Source organism: Rhamphochromis longiceps, linkage group LG3 (assembly GCF_057381845.1).
Source record: "Rhamphochromis longiceps isolate RC_006_pf linkage group LG3, R_longiceps_female_GT1.1, whole genome shotgun sequence".
Classification (NCBI taxonomy): Eukaryota; Metazoa; Chordata; class Actinopteri; order Cichliformes; family Cichlidae; genus Rhamphochromis; species Rhamphochromis longiceps.
The window spans coordinates 13,475,166-13,492,996 of NC_140559.1; the positions used below are offsets into that span (position 1 = coordinate 13,475,166).

At 39.9% G+C, this 17,831-nt stretch overlaps 4 protein-coding genes across 8 annotated transcripts in view; all 4 read left to right on the top strand.

Annotated features, from left to right (window-relative positions):
* Positions 1-17,831, top strand: part of LOC146672997 (protein NLRC3-like) — a 151,130-nt gene that overhangs the window by 128,088 nt on the left and 5,211 nt on the right. The gene's annotated exons all lie outside the window — the stretch shown is intronic.
* The window catches only part of LOC146672998 (protein NLRC3-like), an 85,234-nt gene that overhangs the window by 64,112 nt on the left and 3,291 nt on the right, over positions 1-17,831 (top strand). The window lies entirely within an intron of this gene.
* LOC146673000 (NLR family CARD domain-containing protein 3-like) overlaps positions 1-17,831 on the top strand; it is a 235,930-nt gene that overhangs the window by 12,937 nt on the left and 205,162 nt on the right. Inside the window, exon 1 of one of the 4 annotated variants that reach the window (XM_085401398.1) lies at positions 4,628-4,723. The exons of the other annotated variants lie outside the window; for them this stretch is intronic. The gene's annotated coding sequence lies outside the window, so the exon portion shown is untranslated. Of the gene's footprint in view, positions 1-4,627; positions 4,724-17,831 lie in introns of those variants that run through there. 4 annotated transcript variants of the gene reach the window in all.
* Positions 1-17,831, top strand: part of LOC146673001 (uncharacterized) — a 33,957-nt gene that overhangs the window by 12,933 nt on the left and 3,193 nt on the right. Inside the window, exons 7-16 of the mRNA XM_085401361.1 lie at positions 3,519-3,638; positions 4,496-4,574; positions 4,738-4,942; positions 6,369-8,169; positions 13,378-13,551; positions 13,824-13,997; positions 15,564-15,737; positions 15,958-16,131; positions 16,350-16,520; positions 16,777-16,950. Of these exons, the coding sequence (XP_085257487.1) occupies positions 3,519-3,638; positions 4,496-4,574; positions 4,738-4,942; positions 6,369-8,169; positions 13,378-13,551; positions 13,824-13,997; positions 15,564-15,737; positions 15,958-16,131; positions 16,350-16,520; positions 16,777-16,950 (3,246 nt within the window). The remainder of the gene's footprint in view (positions 1-3,518; positions 3,639-4,495; positions 4,575-4,737; positions 4,943-6,368; positions 8,170-13,377; positions 13,552-13,823; positions 13,998-15,563; positions 15,738-15,957; positions 16,132-16,349; positions 16,521-16,776; positions 16,951-17,831) is intronic.

A 17,831-nucleotide genomic window follows, 5' to 3' on the forward strand; every position in this document is an offset into this window, starting at 1 on the left:
GGTTCTTTGTGTAGGCACAACACTTGTTCATCCATTGAGTTTGGCGCTTTTTTTAATAGGTCAGTGTTAAGTAGCCTAACCACCCCCAATGGTTCAAGGACTGAACTGAAACTTAAAAAGAAAAGTCAGAAAGGCCTTCTAAAAGCCAAAGTTATAATAAAGAAGCAAAATAAAAGCATCCATATCAAGCATCTTGTTACTAGAGATGGCACGATACCACTTTTTGATGTCCGATACCGATACCGATATCATAAATTTGGATATCTGCCGATACCGATATGAATCCGATATAGTGTTTTTTAATCAACAAAACTGTTTTTTTAAATATCTTGCTGCATTTTGCAAGTCTGCAAGTTCATACTCAAGTTTAAAACAACAACTACACTAAAGCTATTCTGTTATACCTGTATACAAAAAAAATATTTCATAGTTCAGCAATACTGATCAATCTAATAAACTTAAACCTACACCATCCTCCCTATTCTGGTATTTTAAAGAGTACTTAGCTTAAATATTAAGCAACCTAACTAATAGGGTTCCAACTCCCAGCAACAACATAAATAAATAAAAAATAGGGAACCACCCCTCACGCGCCACCTCATGATGCTTAATCGACGTAATCAACCTTAATTTGATGCAGTGTGAAAAAAAATGCACAGAAATCAATTATTTTTCAAGAAATATTAAATAGATTCAACATCTTTCTTCAACAAAATTGCAGACTGCACAGATGGTACCTTCCCAAAGGAAAAAGTACTATAGCTTACTAGGGTGTATATATTAGACTTAATAGTCACTATGTACAGTAATTGACTTCTATTCATTTTACATCAAATTAAAACTTTGGGTGTCAGATAATTATTTATTAAAAGCTCGACATTTTAAATGAGAATAAGAAAGAAAAGTATGTCTTTGTGCCCCCTTTTCCCCTGTTAATGCCCTATCGGCCCCCCTGGCTAAACTTTGCTAGATCCGCCCCTGCACAGTTACCAGCCGTCAGCTACGTAGAAAAAGATCCTGGTGTAGAAAGTAATATTAAATAAAATCTAACAACAGCTTATCAAGCTTAAACGTGCTGCTGTTGTTCAGCCGCTGGTTTCCTCTTTCTGGTGCAAAGTGGGCCAAAAACAAACAAGAGAGACGGACTCGCGACAGAAAAGCCGATCAGCTGATCATTAAGCAGTTTCATGATTGAAGTAGCAGCAAGAAGAGGCAGTCGTTTGTTAAGCTTAACGCGGGAATGCTTTACAAACATTCAGAGATGGACTTACACACTTGCTTTACTTCTCTCGGGGATAACTTTGTCGGAGATGAAATGCCGGGTTGCTAGCGAAGCTCCACATGCTATCCAGACCACCGACAGGTCCCGCATGCCACAGCCGCTCTATCACGTGATGCATACTGCTCCGACGTGCTAACGTTCTGAGGCGAGTTACGGCGTGTTGCAAGTTTTGTGAGGTGCTTTCGTGATATTTAATGGATCGGATTACATTTTTTATTTTTCTCCGATATCCGATCCAGTAATTTAGGTCAGTATCGGACCGATACGATACGTAATATCGGATCGGTCCATCTCTACTTGTTACACACTTGTACCTACACTGACTGTGAGCTGAGCTAAAACACAGGTGACCTACACTAAATGGTGCACTTGAATGCATTCTTTGTGAACCACAGTTCTGCACTGCCCAGTACACGGCTACTAATGTAGAGCTTTGTGTTAATTGATAGTTTTACAAATATTTCCAGATTCTGCAAAGGAAAACAAACTAAACAAAAACAACAATTGACATGGCTCTTTCTCACTCACAGTGCCTTGTAAAAGTAGTTATACCCTTGAACCTTTCCATATTGTACAAACACAAACTTAAGTATATTTCACTGGGATTTTATGTTGTACATCAACAGAAATGAATGCGTAAATTAAAATCCATTTTTATACAAATACAAATGTAAAAAGTGTCGAATGCATACAGGATGTATGCAGCCCCCATCCCTGAATCAGTACTTTTATTGAACCACCCTTGATTTGCAGTTAAAGCAAATCAAAGCTACAAAAGTTGTTGCGATAAATCTCTACAAGCTTTGCACACCTGGAGACCATCCATTCTCTCCCGCTTAACCTTATCAGAGCCTTATCCTCTTTAATGTGTTTTTGTTGTCTGTCAATAACACTAAAAAGTTTGAGCATACTCTTTAGTGTTATTGACAGAAACTGATACTAGGTTTTAATTTCACATTTAGGATGTTAAGTTTTACTTGCATCCTTAGTGTAGTTTATGAGGTAACTTATTTAATTAAAGGTAAAACCCCATAAGGAGGAGAACCACCTGGCTCATACCTGAGGAGAAAGGATTTACTTCAATAAACTTTAAATACGCAAGCAAACCATTACAACAGTGCAAACTGACAAAACAAGAGCTGAAAACTATGAGAGCATAAAAATTCTTCAGCAAGCACTGACAGTTCTTAGTTGTCAGTCCAATTTCGCTGCAGGTAACTGCAAGTGACAAAATAAAAGGGCTTCATCAATTAGTGAGTTAAAATTACAAACTTATTTTGATGCAAAAAATCATGGGTACAAGATGAGCCTGATATCAACATGTATGTAAAAATGACACTTGAGATATCTTCTAACCTGTTTTGAGCATCAACTTGTCCCACGTAGTGGTATGGCCAGTTTTAAAGTTTACCCAGAATGCATTTCATGAAGTTTTTTTCCAGTTAATTATCAGAAAAACAGGTCAAACATCCAGGATACCAGTGCATGTTTCTGCTCCTCTTCATCTTAGACATTAAATTGGTGGAGTTTATTGGAACTGTAGTATACTACTGAATACTAATACTGGATAAAATAAGTGTTCAGTCCAGGCTTAAATAATTCTTTGACAATGTTTTATCAGATGTATGGCTAGTACGTTGAATGTTTTAGTGACTATTGAATACAATGCAGGTTGGAAAGTGACTTTAATTGTGAGATGAGTTGTTTCTTACATGGAATAAAGCCATTACTGTTTTTAAGAAATCCCTGAAATAGCTGCTACTCATCAAACTGTTTAATTTCAGTTAAACCGTTAGTGATAGGGTTTAAATAGTTTAAATAGTTTCTTGGGAAAGGCTGATGAGCTCTACTGTCAAAGGCCAGTCCCACCAAATCGTAGAGCCAGATTGAGGCAGGATTTGTATATATAGACTGAGGACCAGAGGGGGAGTCTATGAGATGTGTCCCACTCCTGAAATGCAGATCAATTATCTCCACTCAAAGGAAGTCACTGAGCGAGGAATTTATTTATTCTATAAAACGTATCCAACATGTACATTCATCAATAGTCCTGCACAGTGTAAATGACTGTTTACCTCTGGGTGGCGCTCTGTTCTTACACTGCCAACACTAGCTTGGAGTTTCCTTCTGCTCATGCTCATCCTGAAAACCTGTTTCTCTTTGGGATGATGAAGATATTCTAATTCTTCATCAGCTTCTCTGGCTGCAAATGAAAAACACAACTTTTCCTCTCCAGCAGGATCAAGGAGAGACCTGCTGGACGTGAACCTGGACCCAGCTGTGTGTCCGTAAAGAGTGACCAGTCTAAATATGACCTTATTGATTTTAAAGGACTGCAGTCGTCTGCTGCAGAGAGGTGAGCTGTTAGTAACATAAACTCTTTGAGAGGTGATTAACTGCTTGATGTAGTTAGAAATGTTGGATGTTGTCTTTGCTGGAGAGACTTTCCTATTTCTGATGTAAGTATAAGATGCCAAGTTTTCAGCTAATAACCCTTTGGGATCACCTTGTTGGCACGAAAATGCCATTTTATATGTTTTTGTGTTTTATGTGTATTTAAATCAGGGTGCTAGTAACAACATTCTCAGAGATACAAGTTAAAATTGGTTCTTTGTGTAGGCACAACACTTGTTCATCCATTGAGTTTGGCGCTTTTTTTAATAGGTCAGTGTTAAGTAGCCTAACCACCCCCAATGGTTCAAGGACTGAACTGAAACTTAAAAAGAAAAGTCAGAAAGGCCTTCTAAAAGCCAAAGTTATAATAAAGAAGCAAAATAAAAGCATCCATATCAAGCATCTTGTTACACACATGTGAATGTTTTAGTGACTACTGTATACAATGCAGGTTGGTTAGTGAAAGCTGGAAACGTAAAACACTCATGGAATCCATCTTTGTCCGTGAACAGTGACCAGATAGGAAAATATACTTTCCGTTCAAGGAAGTGTCAGCCTATTGGACATAAGTAAGGAACTCAAACACCCTGAATAAAGCTATCTGATTTTTTAAAAGTGAGATTCAGTTTAAACCCTGAAATACTTCCACTGACTGAGATTAATTTCTCCGAGTGCTGACCCTAAAACTCAAAACTGCCATTCAGTCTCACAGAAAAACACTAAGCTGAGCTCTTAATTCGGTCAATTTGCAAGACCGTTAAATTTTACCATCTCCAGGGAAATTCAGGCTTGACCTAATTCTTCATGATTCCTCCACAGAGTGGACCAGCAGAGCTCAGAGGTTCACAGTGGTCAGTCTGTCCAGCAGCATCAAACACACCTGGACTTCATATTTAAGGTCTGTACATGTACAACAACTACTTTTTACATCTATTCTGTTCACAGTCATCTCCATGCGGCTCTTTGTAGACCAGTGGATTGTCAGTGTGTCCAACATGGATCTGATGTTTGGCTCCATGATTTCAGTCTGTTTGGGTCATTCATAAAGTATTCTGTTCCAGCGGCTGGAGAACAACATCATCACTTTTGTGAAGAACGAGCTGAAGAAAATCCAGAAGGTTCTGAGTCCAAATTACCCAGAATGCGTAGAGAGTCAGACAGAGGATGATGAGCAGAGGAAGAGCAACAGAGAGGCATTTGAGAAGATCACACTTAACTTCCTGAGGAGAATGAACCAGGAGGAGCTGGCTGATCGTCTGCAGAGCAGTAAGAAGATTTCTCTAAAGATTTGGTGCCAGATTTGCTAAATGGGGCAAAATAGTACATGAGTGCAGTCCCCAAACAGTGATAGTGTAGTTAGTTTTGCAGTATAGTGTCTAGTGACATTCTGATGGCAGCAGACACTGGTTATGTTGGATCTCAGCTCTGCTTTTGATACTGTTGATCACAGCATCATGATAAATAGGCTGAAGGACTTGTTTGCTGTTGTTTTAAAATGGTTTATGTCGTACCTATCTGAGAGATCCTTTACTGTCTGTATGAATCATGTGTTGTCGGAAACATCAGTTCTGCCTTCTGGGGTACCTCAAGGATCTGTTTTAGGTCCTATTCTCTCTTTGCTGTATATACTCCCTCTAGGCCAAATTATCAGATGTTACAATAATATTTCTTATCATCTCTATGCTGATGACATTCAGTTATACTGTTCTTTCAAAACTTCTGAGTTTTATAAATTGTCTTGTTTAAATAATTGTCTGTCAGAAATCAAACAATGGTTAAATGACAATTTCCTTCAGTTAAATGCAGATAAAACAGAAACTTTGATTATTGCACCTGATCACATGCTCTCAGAAATTAGGCAGCATATCAGTTTTTTAGACCCTTCATTTCAGTCGAGTCTCAGAAACTTAGGTGTTATAATTGACAGTTCAATGTCTCTTGAGGTACACTCTAAACAACTTGTCCGGAACTGTTTTTATCATCTAAGAAACATTTCTAAACTCAGACTACTGGTGTCAAAGGCAGAACTTGAGATAATTCTTCATGCTTTTATCTCTTCTCGTTTGGATTATTGTAACGGTCTTTTTACGTGTCTCAACAAATCAGCTCTGGATCGCCTTCAGTCTGTACAGAATGCAGCGGCAAGACTTTTAACTGGTACAAACAAGAGGTTACACATTACTCCAGTTTTGGCTTCTCTTCATTGGTTGCCAGTAAATTTTAGGGTTCATTTTAAAATTTTAGTTGTAACTTTTAGAGCTCTGCGTGGTGAAGCTCCCCAGTATATCTCTGACCTGTTGAAACCTCATGCTTCATCCCGAGCACTTAGGTCTTCAGGTCAGAGGCTACTGGTGGTCCCATGTACTAGGTTTAAAACACGTGGGGATCAGGCTTTTCAGGCACTGGCACCCAGGCTGTGGAAATCTCTGCCGTTGTCTTTACGCTGTCTAGACTCTACTGACTCCTTTAAAAAGCAGCTGAAGACATTTTTATACAAACGGGCTTTTAATTAATTTTAACTTGTATGTCTGATCTTATTGTGAAGCACTTTGTGATTTTTATCTGTGAAAATGTGCTATATAAATAAATTTTACTTACTTACTTAGATGACCAAGATGTATTCAGTCCTTCTTGACAGAAATCAAATTATCATGTGCACTTCATTGATATTTTTATTTCTTTATTCTTTTAGGAACTTTGAGTGGAATTTGTCAATCTACACTTAAATCTAATCTGAAGAAGAAGTTCCAGTGTGTGTTTGAGGGGATCGCTAAAGCAGGGAACCCAACCCTTCTGAATCAGATCTACACAGAGCTCTACATTACAGAGGGAGGGACTGCAGAGGTCAATGATGAACATGAGGTCAGACAGATTGAAAAAGCATTCAGGAAACCTGCCAGACCAGAAACAACAATCAGACAAGAAGACATCTTTAAAGCCTCACCTGGAAGAGATGAACCAATCAGAACAGTGCTGACAAAGGGAGTGGCTGGCATTGGGAAAACAGTCTTAACACAGAAATACACCCTGGACTGGGCTGAAGACAAAGCCAACCAGGACATCCAGTTCATATTTCCATTCACTTTCAGAGAGCTGAATGTGCTGAAAGAGGAAAAGTTCAGCTTGGTGGAACTTGTTCATCACTTCTTTACTGAAACCAAAGAAGCAGGAATCTGCAGCTTTGAAGACTTCCAGGTTGTGTTCATCTTTGATGGTCTGGATGAGTGTCGACTTCCTCTGGACTTCCACAAAACTACAATCCTAACTGACCCTAGAAAGTCCACCTCAGTGGATGTGCTGCTGATAAACATCATCAGGGGGAACCTGCTTCCCTCTGCTCGCCTCTGGATAACCACACGACCTGCAGCAGCCAATCAGATCCCTCTTGCATGTATTGACATGGTAACAGAGGTCAGAGGGTTCACTGACCCACAGATGGAGGAGTACTTCCTGAAGAGATTCAGCAATGAGATGAAGGCCAGCAGGGTCATCGCCCACATAAAGACATCACGAAGCCTCCACATCATGTGTTGCATCCCAGTCTTCTGCTGGATCACTGCTACAGTTCTGGAGGATGTGCTGAAAACCAGAGAGGGTGGAAAGTTTACCCTGACCTTGACTGACATGTACAGCCACTTCCTGGCGGTTCAGGCCAAAGTGAAGAAGGTCAAGTATGATGGAGGCGCTGAGACAGATCAACACTGGAGTCCAGAGAGCAGGAAGATGATTGAGTCACTGGGAAAACTGGCTTTTGATCAGCTGCAGAAAGGAAACCTGAACTTCTATGAATCAGACCTGACAGAGTGTGGCATCGATATCAGAGCAGCCTCAGTGTACTCAGGAGTGTTCACACAGATCTTTAAAGAGGAGAGAGGACTGTACCAGGACAAGGTGTTCTGCTTCATCCATCTGAGTGTTCAGGAGTTTCTGGCTGCTCTTCATGTCCATCTGAACTTCATCAACTTTGGACTCAATCTGCTGGAAGAACAGCAATTGACTTCCAAGACTTTTAAGCGGAGTAATTCTTTAGAGTGGCTGACTTTATTTCAGAGTGCTGTGGACAAGGCCTTACAGAGTCCAAATGGACACTTGGACTTGTTCCTCCGCTTCCTCCTGGGTCTTTCACTGCAGACCAATCAGACTCTCCTACAAGGCCTGCTGACACAGAAAGGAAGTAGCTCACAGACCAATCAGGAAACAGTCCAGTACATCAAGAATAAGCTCAGTGAGAATCTGTCCGCAGAGAAAAGCATCAATCTGTTCCACTGCCTGAATGAACTGGATGATCGTTCTCTAGTAGAGGAGATCCAACAGTCCCTGAGTTCAGGAAGTCTCTCCACAGACAAACTGTCTCCTGCTCAGTGGTCAGCTCTGGTCTTCATCTTACTGTCATCAGAAGAAGATCTGGATGTGTTTGACCTGAAGAAATACTCTGCTTCAGAGGAGGCTCTTCTGAGGCTGCTGCCCGTGGTCCAAGCCTCCAACAAAGCTCTGTAATTAAATGTGTACTTATACCTTTCTATAAATACAAATAATGATTTAACTGGCAATCGAACTTGGAGAAATCCATCGATTAATTGAATCAGCGATTTTATTCAGCCACAGGGCTATATCTTCACACATTAATCCATTTTGATTTGTCAGGTGATATAAAATGTAACCAGTATGCACAATTTTGGTATGATTTTATCTCGGTCATTGTCAACCAACCGTGGGTGCAATTTGGATTTCAGCCTTGGAAATTCTAGGCTCTATTCCCGACAGGTGTTCCTGTATACTATGCTGGCCACTTGGTTATGGCTTCCCATGTATGGTAAAATCCTCCATGCATGTTACGAAGCTTTCTTGTTTTGATTCCAGTGACTTACTCTCTGCAGGTATTTGGTGATTGCAGGTTTCCTAGTGACCCCTCACTTCTCCCGCCCCTGAGATTACACCGTAGATGGTTAAGTGGAGAATATTTGATCAAATTTGATTTATTCTCCTGGCTTCAATATCTCTGGTATACTTCTTCAAGCGGTTAACCAAAGTTTTTGGTCTTTGCTTGGCATGGTCTGAGATATAGACAGCTTGTTGTGCTTATTAGCTGCTTCCTTGTCTTTGTCACACTTTTCTACAGTTCTAAGGCAGTTTCTCTGTGAAGTTCACATTCCAGTTGCAGCGTATTCAGTAGTGATGTGTCGGTTGCGAACGAAACGGCTCTTAGAGCTGGATCTTTGACGTGAACGACGGGAGCCGGCTCCTTATCGCGAGCCGTGGGTTTTTTTCTTTTTCTTTCTCTCACCCTCTCTGTCGCACTTTTTTCCGCTTCACTCCGCATGCGAGCCTTGTGCTTTACGCTGGGAAGAGGGGGGAGGGGCGGTAGGTACACTCGCAGTAGCACAGGAACAGAGCGGGAGGGAAAGAGAGAGAAAGAGAGGCAGGGACAACAACGTCACATTAGAAGTTTATTCGTGCAGGCCCATATGACAGAGAATGTGCATCTTCTTTTTGTTTTCATATTTAAATTTATATTTAATTGTGTTGTGGTTTGCAGTGTTTTGTGTTGTTTTCACTTTAAATTTGTTTTAAAGGAAAAAGCTGAAAATTTAAATAGCTAAAAGTTGAAATGTGAATAGTTGGTTTTTGTATTATATCATTTATTTATTACATTTTATGTGGAGTGAATAAATAAAAGTATATTTACGGTGGCCCCTAGAGACAAAGCCCATACAAACTTCAAAACACGTACGAACTCTGGAGCACGTACAAACCCTGAAGCACGTACAAACTCCAAAACATGTAAAAACTCCAAAACACGTAAAAAGTCCATAGCACGTACAAACGCCGAAGCACGTACAAACTCCAAAACACGTACAAAAGACAAAAGAAGTGCTCCAGAATGCTAGGCCCAGTGTTGAGCTGTTGTTACTTAGTGGCTACACAAGCCAGCAAGTACCAACGACCGGATTTGGTGTGTGGTAGTAACAGGTAAATGAACATTTTTTAAAATTATTTTAATATATATGTATGCTTGTGTATAAGTACACAAACAATACACATATGCTTTCAACTGTGTAATTTAATTCTAGGTAGCTCTGTTTTGGAAGTTCAGTTAATGCTAGAAATGTTTTTTGGAGTTTGTACGTGTTTTGTCTCTAGGAGCTACCGCATATATTTATATATAAACATATATAAATAAAACTACTTTTTTTAACATTAGTAATTCCTTTTGTGCATAATTTTATATTATTGTTAATAATAAATTAATTAAAGCAACAAAACAACCTGAAGAGCCGGTTCGGAGCCAAAAGAACCGGCTCTTTTTAGTGAGCCAAGCTGAAAGAGCCGGTTCTCTAAAAAGAGCCAGAAGTCCCATCACTAATATTCAGTGCTTGCTCTGAAGTTTAGGGGGTTTTTTTCGCTTTAAAAATAGTTTTACTTCCCATGCAGTGAACAGCGGACACTAATGTTTTTGTCACTTTATACGGAATCAAACTCAAAGTAAAGTCAGTACTTCCACGCTTTAAACACTGCACAGTCATATGCTCTCCTGCACTCGATATATTATCCATTGTTGATCTGCACACAGCTTTTGCCACGAACGTTGCACTCGCTTACGTCATTGTCATGAGACACTCTCGCAAAAAAATCACGGTTTTAGTAATGCAGTAACGCAGCGTGCTTTCGGGAAAGTAACAGTAATCACCTTTATTGCAATAGTAATCCCTTACTTTACTCCTTACTTGAAAAAAGTAATCGGGTTACAGTAACACGTTACATGTAACACGTTACATGTAACATTGCTTGTAACACGTTACTTGTAATGTTACTTGTAATGCGTTACCCATCTCTGGTCAGTAGGGATGGGTATCATTTAGGTTTTATCCGATACCAGTACCAAACCAGTACTTTTGAAATGTGTCGGTGCTTAAACAGTGCTTGAACCGGTGCTTAAAGAATGAAGAACACAAACTTTGTCCAAAAAACTCTCATGTTTAGCTGTTTTTTTGTAAAAAGATAACAATGTTAGCCTTTTCTGCAGCTATAGGGGATTTCTGGTATCACTCTTGGCTGGAAGCAGTGCTTAATCAATGAAAAAAACACGAACTTTATCCAAAAACCTCTCATGTTTAGCTGTTTCCCACTTTTTCTTTTGTCATTTTAGCCTTTTAGCCAGGGTGAAAGGAGTATCTGCCATCAAACAAGAAGACAGCCGCATGTAATTACGACGGTGTTTGCTAGTTCACCTTACATGCATTAATTTAATAACGTAGTTAGCCCACTCAGCGTAAATTACACACGAACAACATGAAGCTACTCACGCAGAGAAGAACGGCTGCTGCTGCCATCATCATCATCCGTCATCATTTCTGCTACACTGGCAGGGCTAGGGGCCAGGACTCTGCTCTTCAGGTTTTTGGGGGATGTTGCTAACTCCGGGACCGATAACAGGCACCACCCGCAGTATATGTGCTCAATGTGAGGTCTCGCAGCAAGCTATCAAGTACGGTGCATTTCTCGGCTTTTAAAAAAACGCTATGCGTCGCCAGGTGTTTCATCAGATTCAAGGAGTTACCTCCTTTGCACAGTATCACCTTAAAGCACTTGTTGCTGGCTGCTGAGTTTGCATCTTTTGCTGTGAAGTACAGCCAGACTTTGACTGCTTTGCCTTGGGCGTGTTTAATCTGTATTTCTGCTCTAAAAGAATGTACGTACCTGGGCTCGCCTACTACGCTTGCAAAGGTAAAATGATTGGCTAGAATCCAAAGTGTATGACATCTCAGTAAAAAAAAAAGCACCGAAGCACAGAACTGGTGCCATAATGGCACCGGATACCGGTACCCATCCCTACTGGTCAGGATGATCAGTTTTGTTGTAGTGTACATCAGCTGGTTGGTTTCAGTGATGGTCACTGTAGGGATTGTCCCTGATGCTGCATTCACATCTTCTAGTAGACTTTAAGAGGATATTTCACACATTGTCCTTTTTCATTAGTACATACTCGGCTCGACTCAATGCAACTTGACTTGACACAGTTTTAGTTGTTTTCCATTACAAATAAGTATTACTTCATGTGCTTGGGTTGATATAGCAACGCGGCTGAAAGTCCTGTACCATTATTGGTATCAGACACAAATAATACAACAAAGGAGGATGTTGAGGGCATGGTGTGCCTGCTGCTCGATGTTTGCCATTTTGTCAGACTCTAGGATCACGATGTTAGTTTTTTTGCAAACATTTCGTTGTTATCAGGTTTCAAAAATGTGGGTTTTGATTTTTATGAAGGAGACACTCTTGTAACTCATCGAGTGATGCCACTCACTGGCCACTGTGTGGCATGCAGTCTGTTCCATCCATCTGTGGTTCGGGCATCCTTGTCAGATGCCTAAACCACCTCAACTGGCTCCTTTCGATGTGGAGGAGCAGCGGCTCTACTTTGAGCCCCTCCCGGATGGTTGAACTTCTCACTCTATCTCTAAGGGAGAGGCCAGCCACCCTTCGGTGGAAGTTCATTTCCGCCACTTGTATGCGCGATCTCGTTCTTTCGGTCACTACCCACAGCTCATGACCATAGCTGAGGGTAGGGACATAGATTGACCGGTAAATTGAGAACTTCACTTTTACACTCAGCTCTCTCTTCACCACGATGAACCGGTACAGCGTACGCATCACTGCAGCCACAGCACGAATCCATCTGTTGATCTCTGGCTCCCTTCTCCCGTCACTCGTGAACAAGACCCCAAAATTCTTAAACTCCTCCACTTGGGGAAGGAACTCCTCCCCGACCCGGAGTGGGCACTCCACTCTTTTCCGGCTGAGAACCATGGCCTCAGATTTGGAGGTGCTGATCCTCATTCCCGCCGCTTTACACTCGGCTGTGAATCATTCCAGTGCGAGCTGGAGGCCATCACCCGATGAAGCCAACAGAACCACATCATCCACAAAAAGCAGAGATGAGATTCTGAGACCACCCAAGTTAAAGCCCTCCGCCACTTGGCTGTGCCTAGAAATCCTGTCCATAAAAGTTATGAACAGAATCAGTGACAAAGGGCAGTCCTGGCGGAGCCCATTACCCACCGAGAACGAGTTCGACTTATGTGTACCAAGCTCTTGCAATGGTTGTATAGGGATCGAATGGCCCGTAGCAATAGGCCAGACACCCTATACTCCCATAGCACTTCCCACAGGACACTCCGAGGGACACGGTCGAATGCTTTCTCCAAGTCCACAAAACACATGTAGACTGGATGGGAAAACTCCCATGTGCCCTCCAGTATCCTCGAGAGGATAAAGAGCTGGTCCAGTGTTCCACAACAGGACGAAAACCTCATTTTTCCTCCTGTATCTAAGGTTTGACTAGCGGATGGACTCTCCTCTCCAGCACCCTGGCATAGACTTTCCCAGGGAGGCTGAGGAGTGTGAGCCCCCTGTAGTTGGAACACACCCTCCAGTCCCCCTTCTTAAAAATAGGGACCACCACCCCGGTCTGCCAGTCCAGGGGTACTGCCCCTGATCTCCACATTGCAGAGGCGTGTCAGCCAGGACAGCCCTACAACATCCAGAGCCTTCAGGAACTCAGGGCGGACCTCATGCACACCTGGGAATATGTTCTAGTCTATATTTATATTTAACCTATGATTACTGTTGACTAGTAACAGAATAAGTTAGTGACCAGTAGTAATATCATTGTTTGTTTTGGGGTTTTGTTTTTTTTTCAGATTGAGTGGCTGTAACCTTTCCGAGAGAAGCTGTGAAGCTCTGTCCTCAGTTCTCAGATCCCAGTCCTCTAATGTGAGAGAGCTGAACCTGAACAATAATAACCTGCAAGATTCAGGAGTGAAGTTTCTGTCTCTTGGAGTGGAGATTCCACATTGTAAACTGGAATCTCTCAGGTCAGATCAAGTCATATTTTGTTTTTTAACAAGCAACAACAATAAACAGTAATAATTGTTGCTAATTAAATGTGCTAAATAAATTGACTTCTTCCAAAAAATGCTACCTTTGAATTTTTAGTAATGGAGTAGAAGTCACTGTTTAATATTATATCTGTAAGAATTCCAGCCAGTCCTGCTATTAGAAATACTGGATAATCTCAGATCTTGTCTCATGAATACACTTTATCACCAGGTTTTTTTTGTCTTCTTGTTTGTTTGTTTTTCCTTAGACTTAGAGGTTGTAACCTTTCAGAAAGAAGTTGTGAAGCTTTGTCCCCAGTTCTCATATCCGACTGCTATAGTCTCAAAGAACTGGACCTGAGTGACAACAATCTGCAGGACACAGGTGTGAAGCTTCTGTCGCTTGCAGCAAAGAGTCCACACTGTAAACTACGGACTCTAAGGTCAGATCAAGTGTTTGTTCTCTCTTAAAAAATAAAAGATATAACCAATAAGAACTGCCAATAGTTAAGTGAACTTCACACTCATGTTGTTTTGCCTTTGAATTCTTATATTTTAGTATAAATTACAGTAAACTACTACATTTGTCATGTTGTTAGGTCTAGGTATGAGTCACCAATGTACACTAAGAAGGTGATTTCCACAAAGAAATATTAGTTTTTTTAGGTTGGATAAACAATCTAAGAAAATCTAAGAGCAGTCAAAATCTACAACATTAAACTCTGGCTACTTTTGTGAAAATACTCTGTGGACTGATGAGACAAAAGTTGAACTTTTTGGACAGTGTGTATTCCATTACATCTGGTGTAAAAGTAACACAGCATTTCATAAAAGTAACATCACACCAGCAGTTAAATATGGTGGTGGTAGTGTGATGATCTGAGGCTGCTTTGCTGCCACAGGACCTGGAAGACTTGCTGTGGTAAATGGAACCATGAATTCTGCTGTGTACCAAAGCATCTTGAAGGAGAAGGTCTGAGTTCTGTAACAGGACAATAATTCAAAACGCAGCAATTCCGCCTTTAAATGGCTTAAGAAAAACAAAATGAAAACTTTGGAGTGACCTAGTCCAAGTCCTGACCTGAATCTGTTTGAGATGCTGTGGCATGACCTTAAAAAGGTAGTTCATGCTTGGAAGCCTACCAATATTGTTTAATTAAATGAGTGGGCCACAGTTCCTCCACAGTGCTGTTAAAGACTCATTGCCAGTTTTTGCAAATGTTTGATTGCATTTGTTGCTGCTAAGGGTGGTACAACCTGCATTTAGAAACTGCTTTTTGTGTTTACTTGTGTCATCTTTTTCTAATATTTAAATTTGTTTGATGATCTGAAACATTTATGTACAAAGAATCTCTAATCTTTGGATTTCTTTAGGTCCTGTTTTATTTTAGTGCTCTTTTGTCTCCTGTGTCTTGCATTTAGTCATTACCCTCCAGCTTTACATTAAAGGAAACGACAAGGACTGCAAAAGCATTCATGACACCACTTTATATCTTTATTTTTATGATGTAAACCATAGTACAAGACAGAGTGGCAGGTTCTGTACAATCTTGCAATGTGTGTGCTTTGCACAGGTTATCACTTCAGATGATGCAAAACGATTGGTATTACCTGGAACATGCTTTTTACACAGTTGAAGTTTGTTATTATGCTTCTTTGTTGGGTTTTAATTCCTCAGATAACGCCTGCCCACTGCTCCTCCTGCTTGTTTGTCAACCCTAATATGATATTGCTCTAGCACTATTCAAACCACATGATTCATTTGCTGCTGGGCTCTTCTAAATGACAGTTTTTGTTTTAGTCTGTCAAAACATTGATGGAATGAGTTCTATGAATGGTAAAGCTTTAAGGACTCCAGTCGGTCGTAAAATAGAATAAAATATTGCCAATTCAAGTAACTCTTCAATGAAGCATAAAAAACTTTTTTTGTCGTCTTAAAAATTTTGAGTGCAGCTGTTGTGGTATTAATAAGATGGAATTTAACTGAATTATTGTTTATAATTTTTTAGAGTGAGTCATGGTAATCTCACAGAGAGAAGTTGTGAAGCTCTGTCCTCGGTTCTCAACTGCCAGTCCTCTAGTCTGAGGGTGTTGGACCTGAGTAACAACAACCTGCAGGATTCAGGCATAAAGCTTCTGTCTGCTGGACTGAAGAGTCCACACTGTAAACTAGAAGTTCTTGTGTGAGTTGAAGTGGTAATGTGTTTATCTGTTTACATAAATATTTATGTCCCATATTTAATATTTGAATGTTTTACACATTAAAAAATTTTTTTTGATGAGTTTAAGACAATAGTGAGCTCTATTTCTAAACTAGCATTAAATATTGCAAAATCTAGTAGCTCCCTTAGTAAGCATGATTCATCTTTAACACCTGTGTTATTTGTCTTCCTAATTTTTCAGACTGAGTGACTGTGACCTCTCAGAAAGAAGTTGTGAAGATCTGTCCACACTTTTCAGTTCGAACTCATCTAGTCTGACTGAGCTGGACATGAGTAGCAATAACTTTCAGGATACAGGAGTGAAGCATCTCTGTAGTGCACTGCACAGTCCACACTGTACACTCAAAAGTCTCAGGTCAGACGAACTGATACTGCTTATTCATTTATTTTTGTTTTTGTGTTTCTATCAATTGAAAAAAAAAAAAATACATTACAAAATGTTGGTAAGTCGATTTCATTCACACTTTGTTTTATATTTGTATTTTAAGCATTTTAATTTAATTCTTGATTTGTTTAACATAAAATGGAGGATTCAGTCAGTAATTAAACAAGATTACTTATTTACAAATCTAGATTAAGGAGCTGTAATCTCTCAGAGAGAAGCTGTGAAGATTTGTCCTCAGTTTTTAGCTCCCGGTCCTCTAGTCTGAGAGAGGTAGACCTGAGTAACAACAACCTACAGGATTCAGGAGTGAAGCTTCTTTCTGTTGGCGTGAAGAGTTCAACTGAGATGAAAACTCTCAGGTAAGATAAAGTGATATACCTTTGATAAAATTACAAAAATACATTTTAACTATTTTAGGTAATTATATGAACTATATGAATGCTATTATTGTTTCTTTGTATTTTTTTCTAAGTCAAAGTAAACGGCACCATTTCTGACTTGTTTAACACAAGGGACTGCTTTTGTTATTTCCAAATCTAGTAACCTCTCACTAAGGTAGGAATACTCATTAACACCAGTATTTCTTTTTCCTGTCTTCTTCCTAATAAAATTTAGACTGAGTGGCTGTAAACTCTCTGAGAAAAGCTGTGAAGCTCTGTCCTCAGTTCTCACCTCCCAGCCCTCTAGTCTGAGAGAGCTGGACCTAAGTGACAATGACCTGGGGGATTCAGGAGTTAAGCTGCTGTCTTCTGGAGTGGAGAGTACACTCTGTAAACTGGAAATTCTCACGTAAGGATTTTGACTTTTCAATAAAGATCATTTATTGCATGAATAAATGATCATTTAGATGATAACTCATTTAGAATCGTATCTGTAAATATGTATTGGCACATTACCATTTCTCTAAATCTTCCAAATTCTACCCATTTAAAACATATTAATGCTAGTGGCTAGTATCATACGTTAATAATAACTGGTCCACAAAGTCTAGTGTGCACCAAATCTACTGCTGCACACTGAACTTGGTGGTGAAACTTTGCCGTAATGACTTGGAATTTGTCTGTGAGTTCAGTTATAGGGGGAAATGCTTATGCAGTTCTAGGATATCCAAAACTTTGCACTGAAGCTGTGACAACTGTCAAGAGAGGTGGGACTGAAAGAGATTAACTCTTGTCACTTCACATTACAGCTGAACTATGGTGCAAGGTGTCAAAATCCAGCCTTTTGTTTTTAAAATGTTAGAGTGCTATAAAAGTTTATCTGTCTATTCCTTTGCTAATGGTAAATAATTTTAATTATTACATAATTATTATTATACAAATACAATTAAAGTATTAATATGATGAATGGGAAATACAGCTTGATTAGTGAACTTGTTCCAATATCTGACTTGTGACTGATTCAGTTTGAATGTGTGTGCCTCTATACTGGGATCCTTAAATAAGCAGAAATATAAGCATGATACACAGCCAAGAGCTTGTCTGGGATCTATAGTGCTTGGACAGAGTGACTAAACATACATTTATAGAACATTTCATCTAACCATGACGTACTTAATAAAAGAAACTATCCTGAAGTATATTGTGATTGGTGAGCTAAGAGTTTCTAGAGGAAGAAGTGAGAGAAAATATTCCTATGTTTTTGAATTAAACATGGATGTATGATGATGA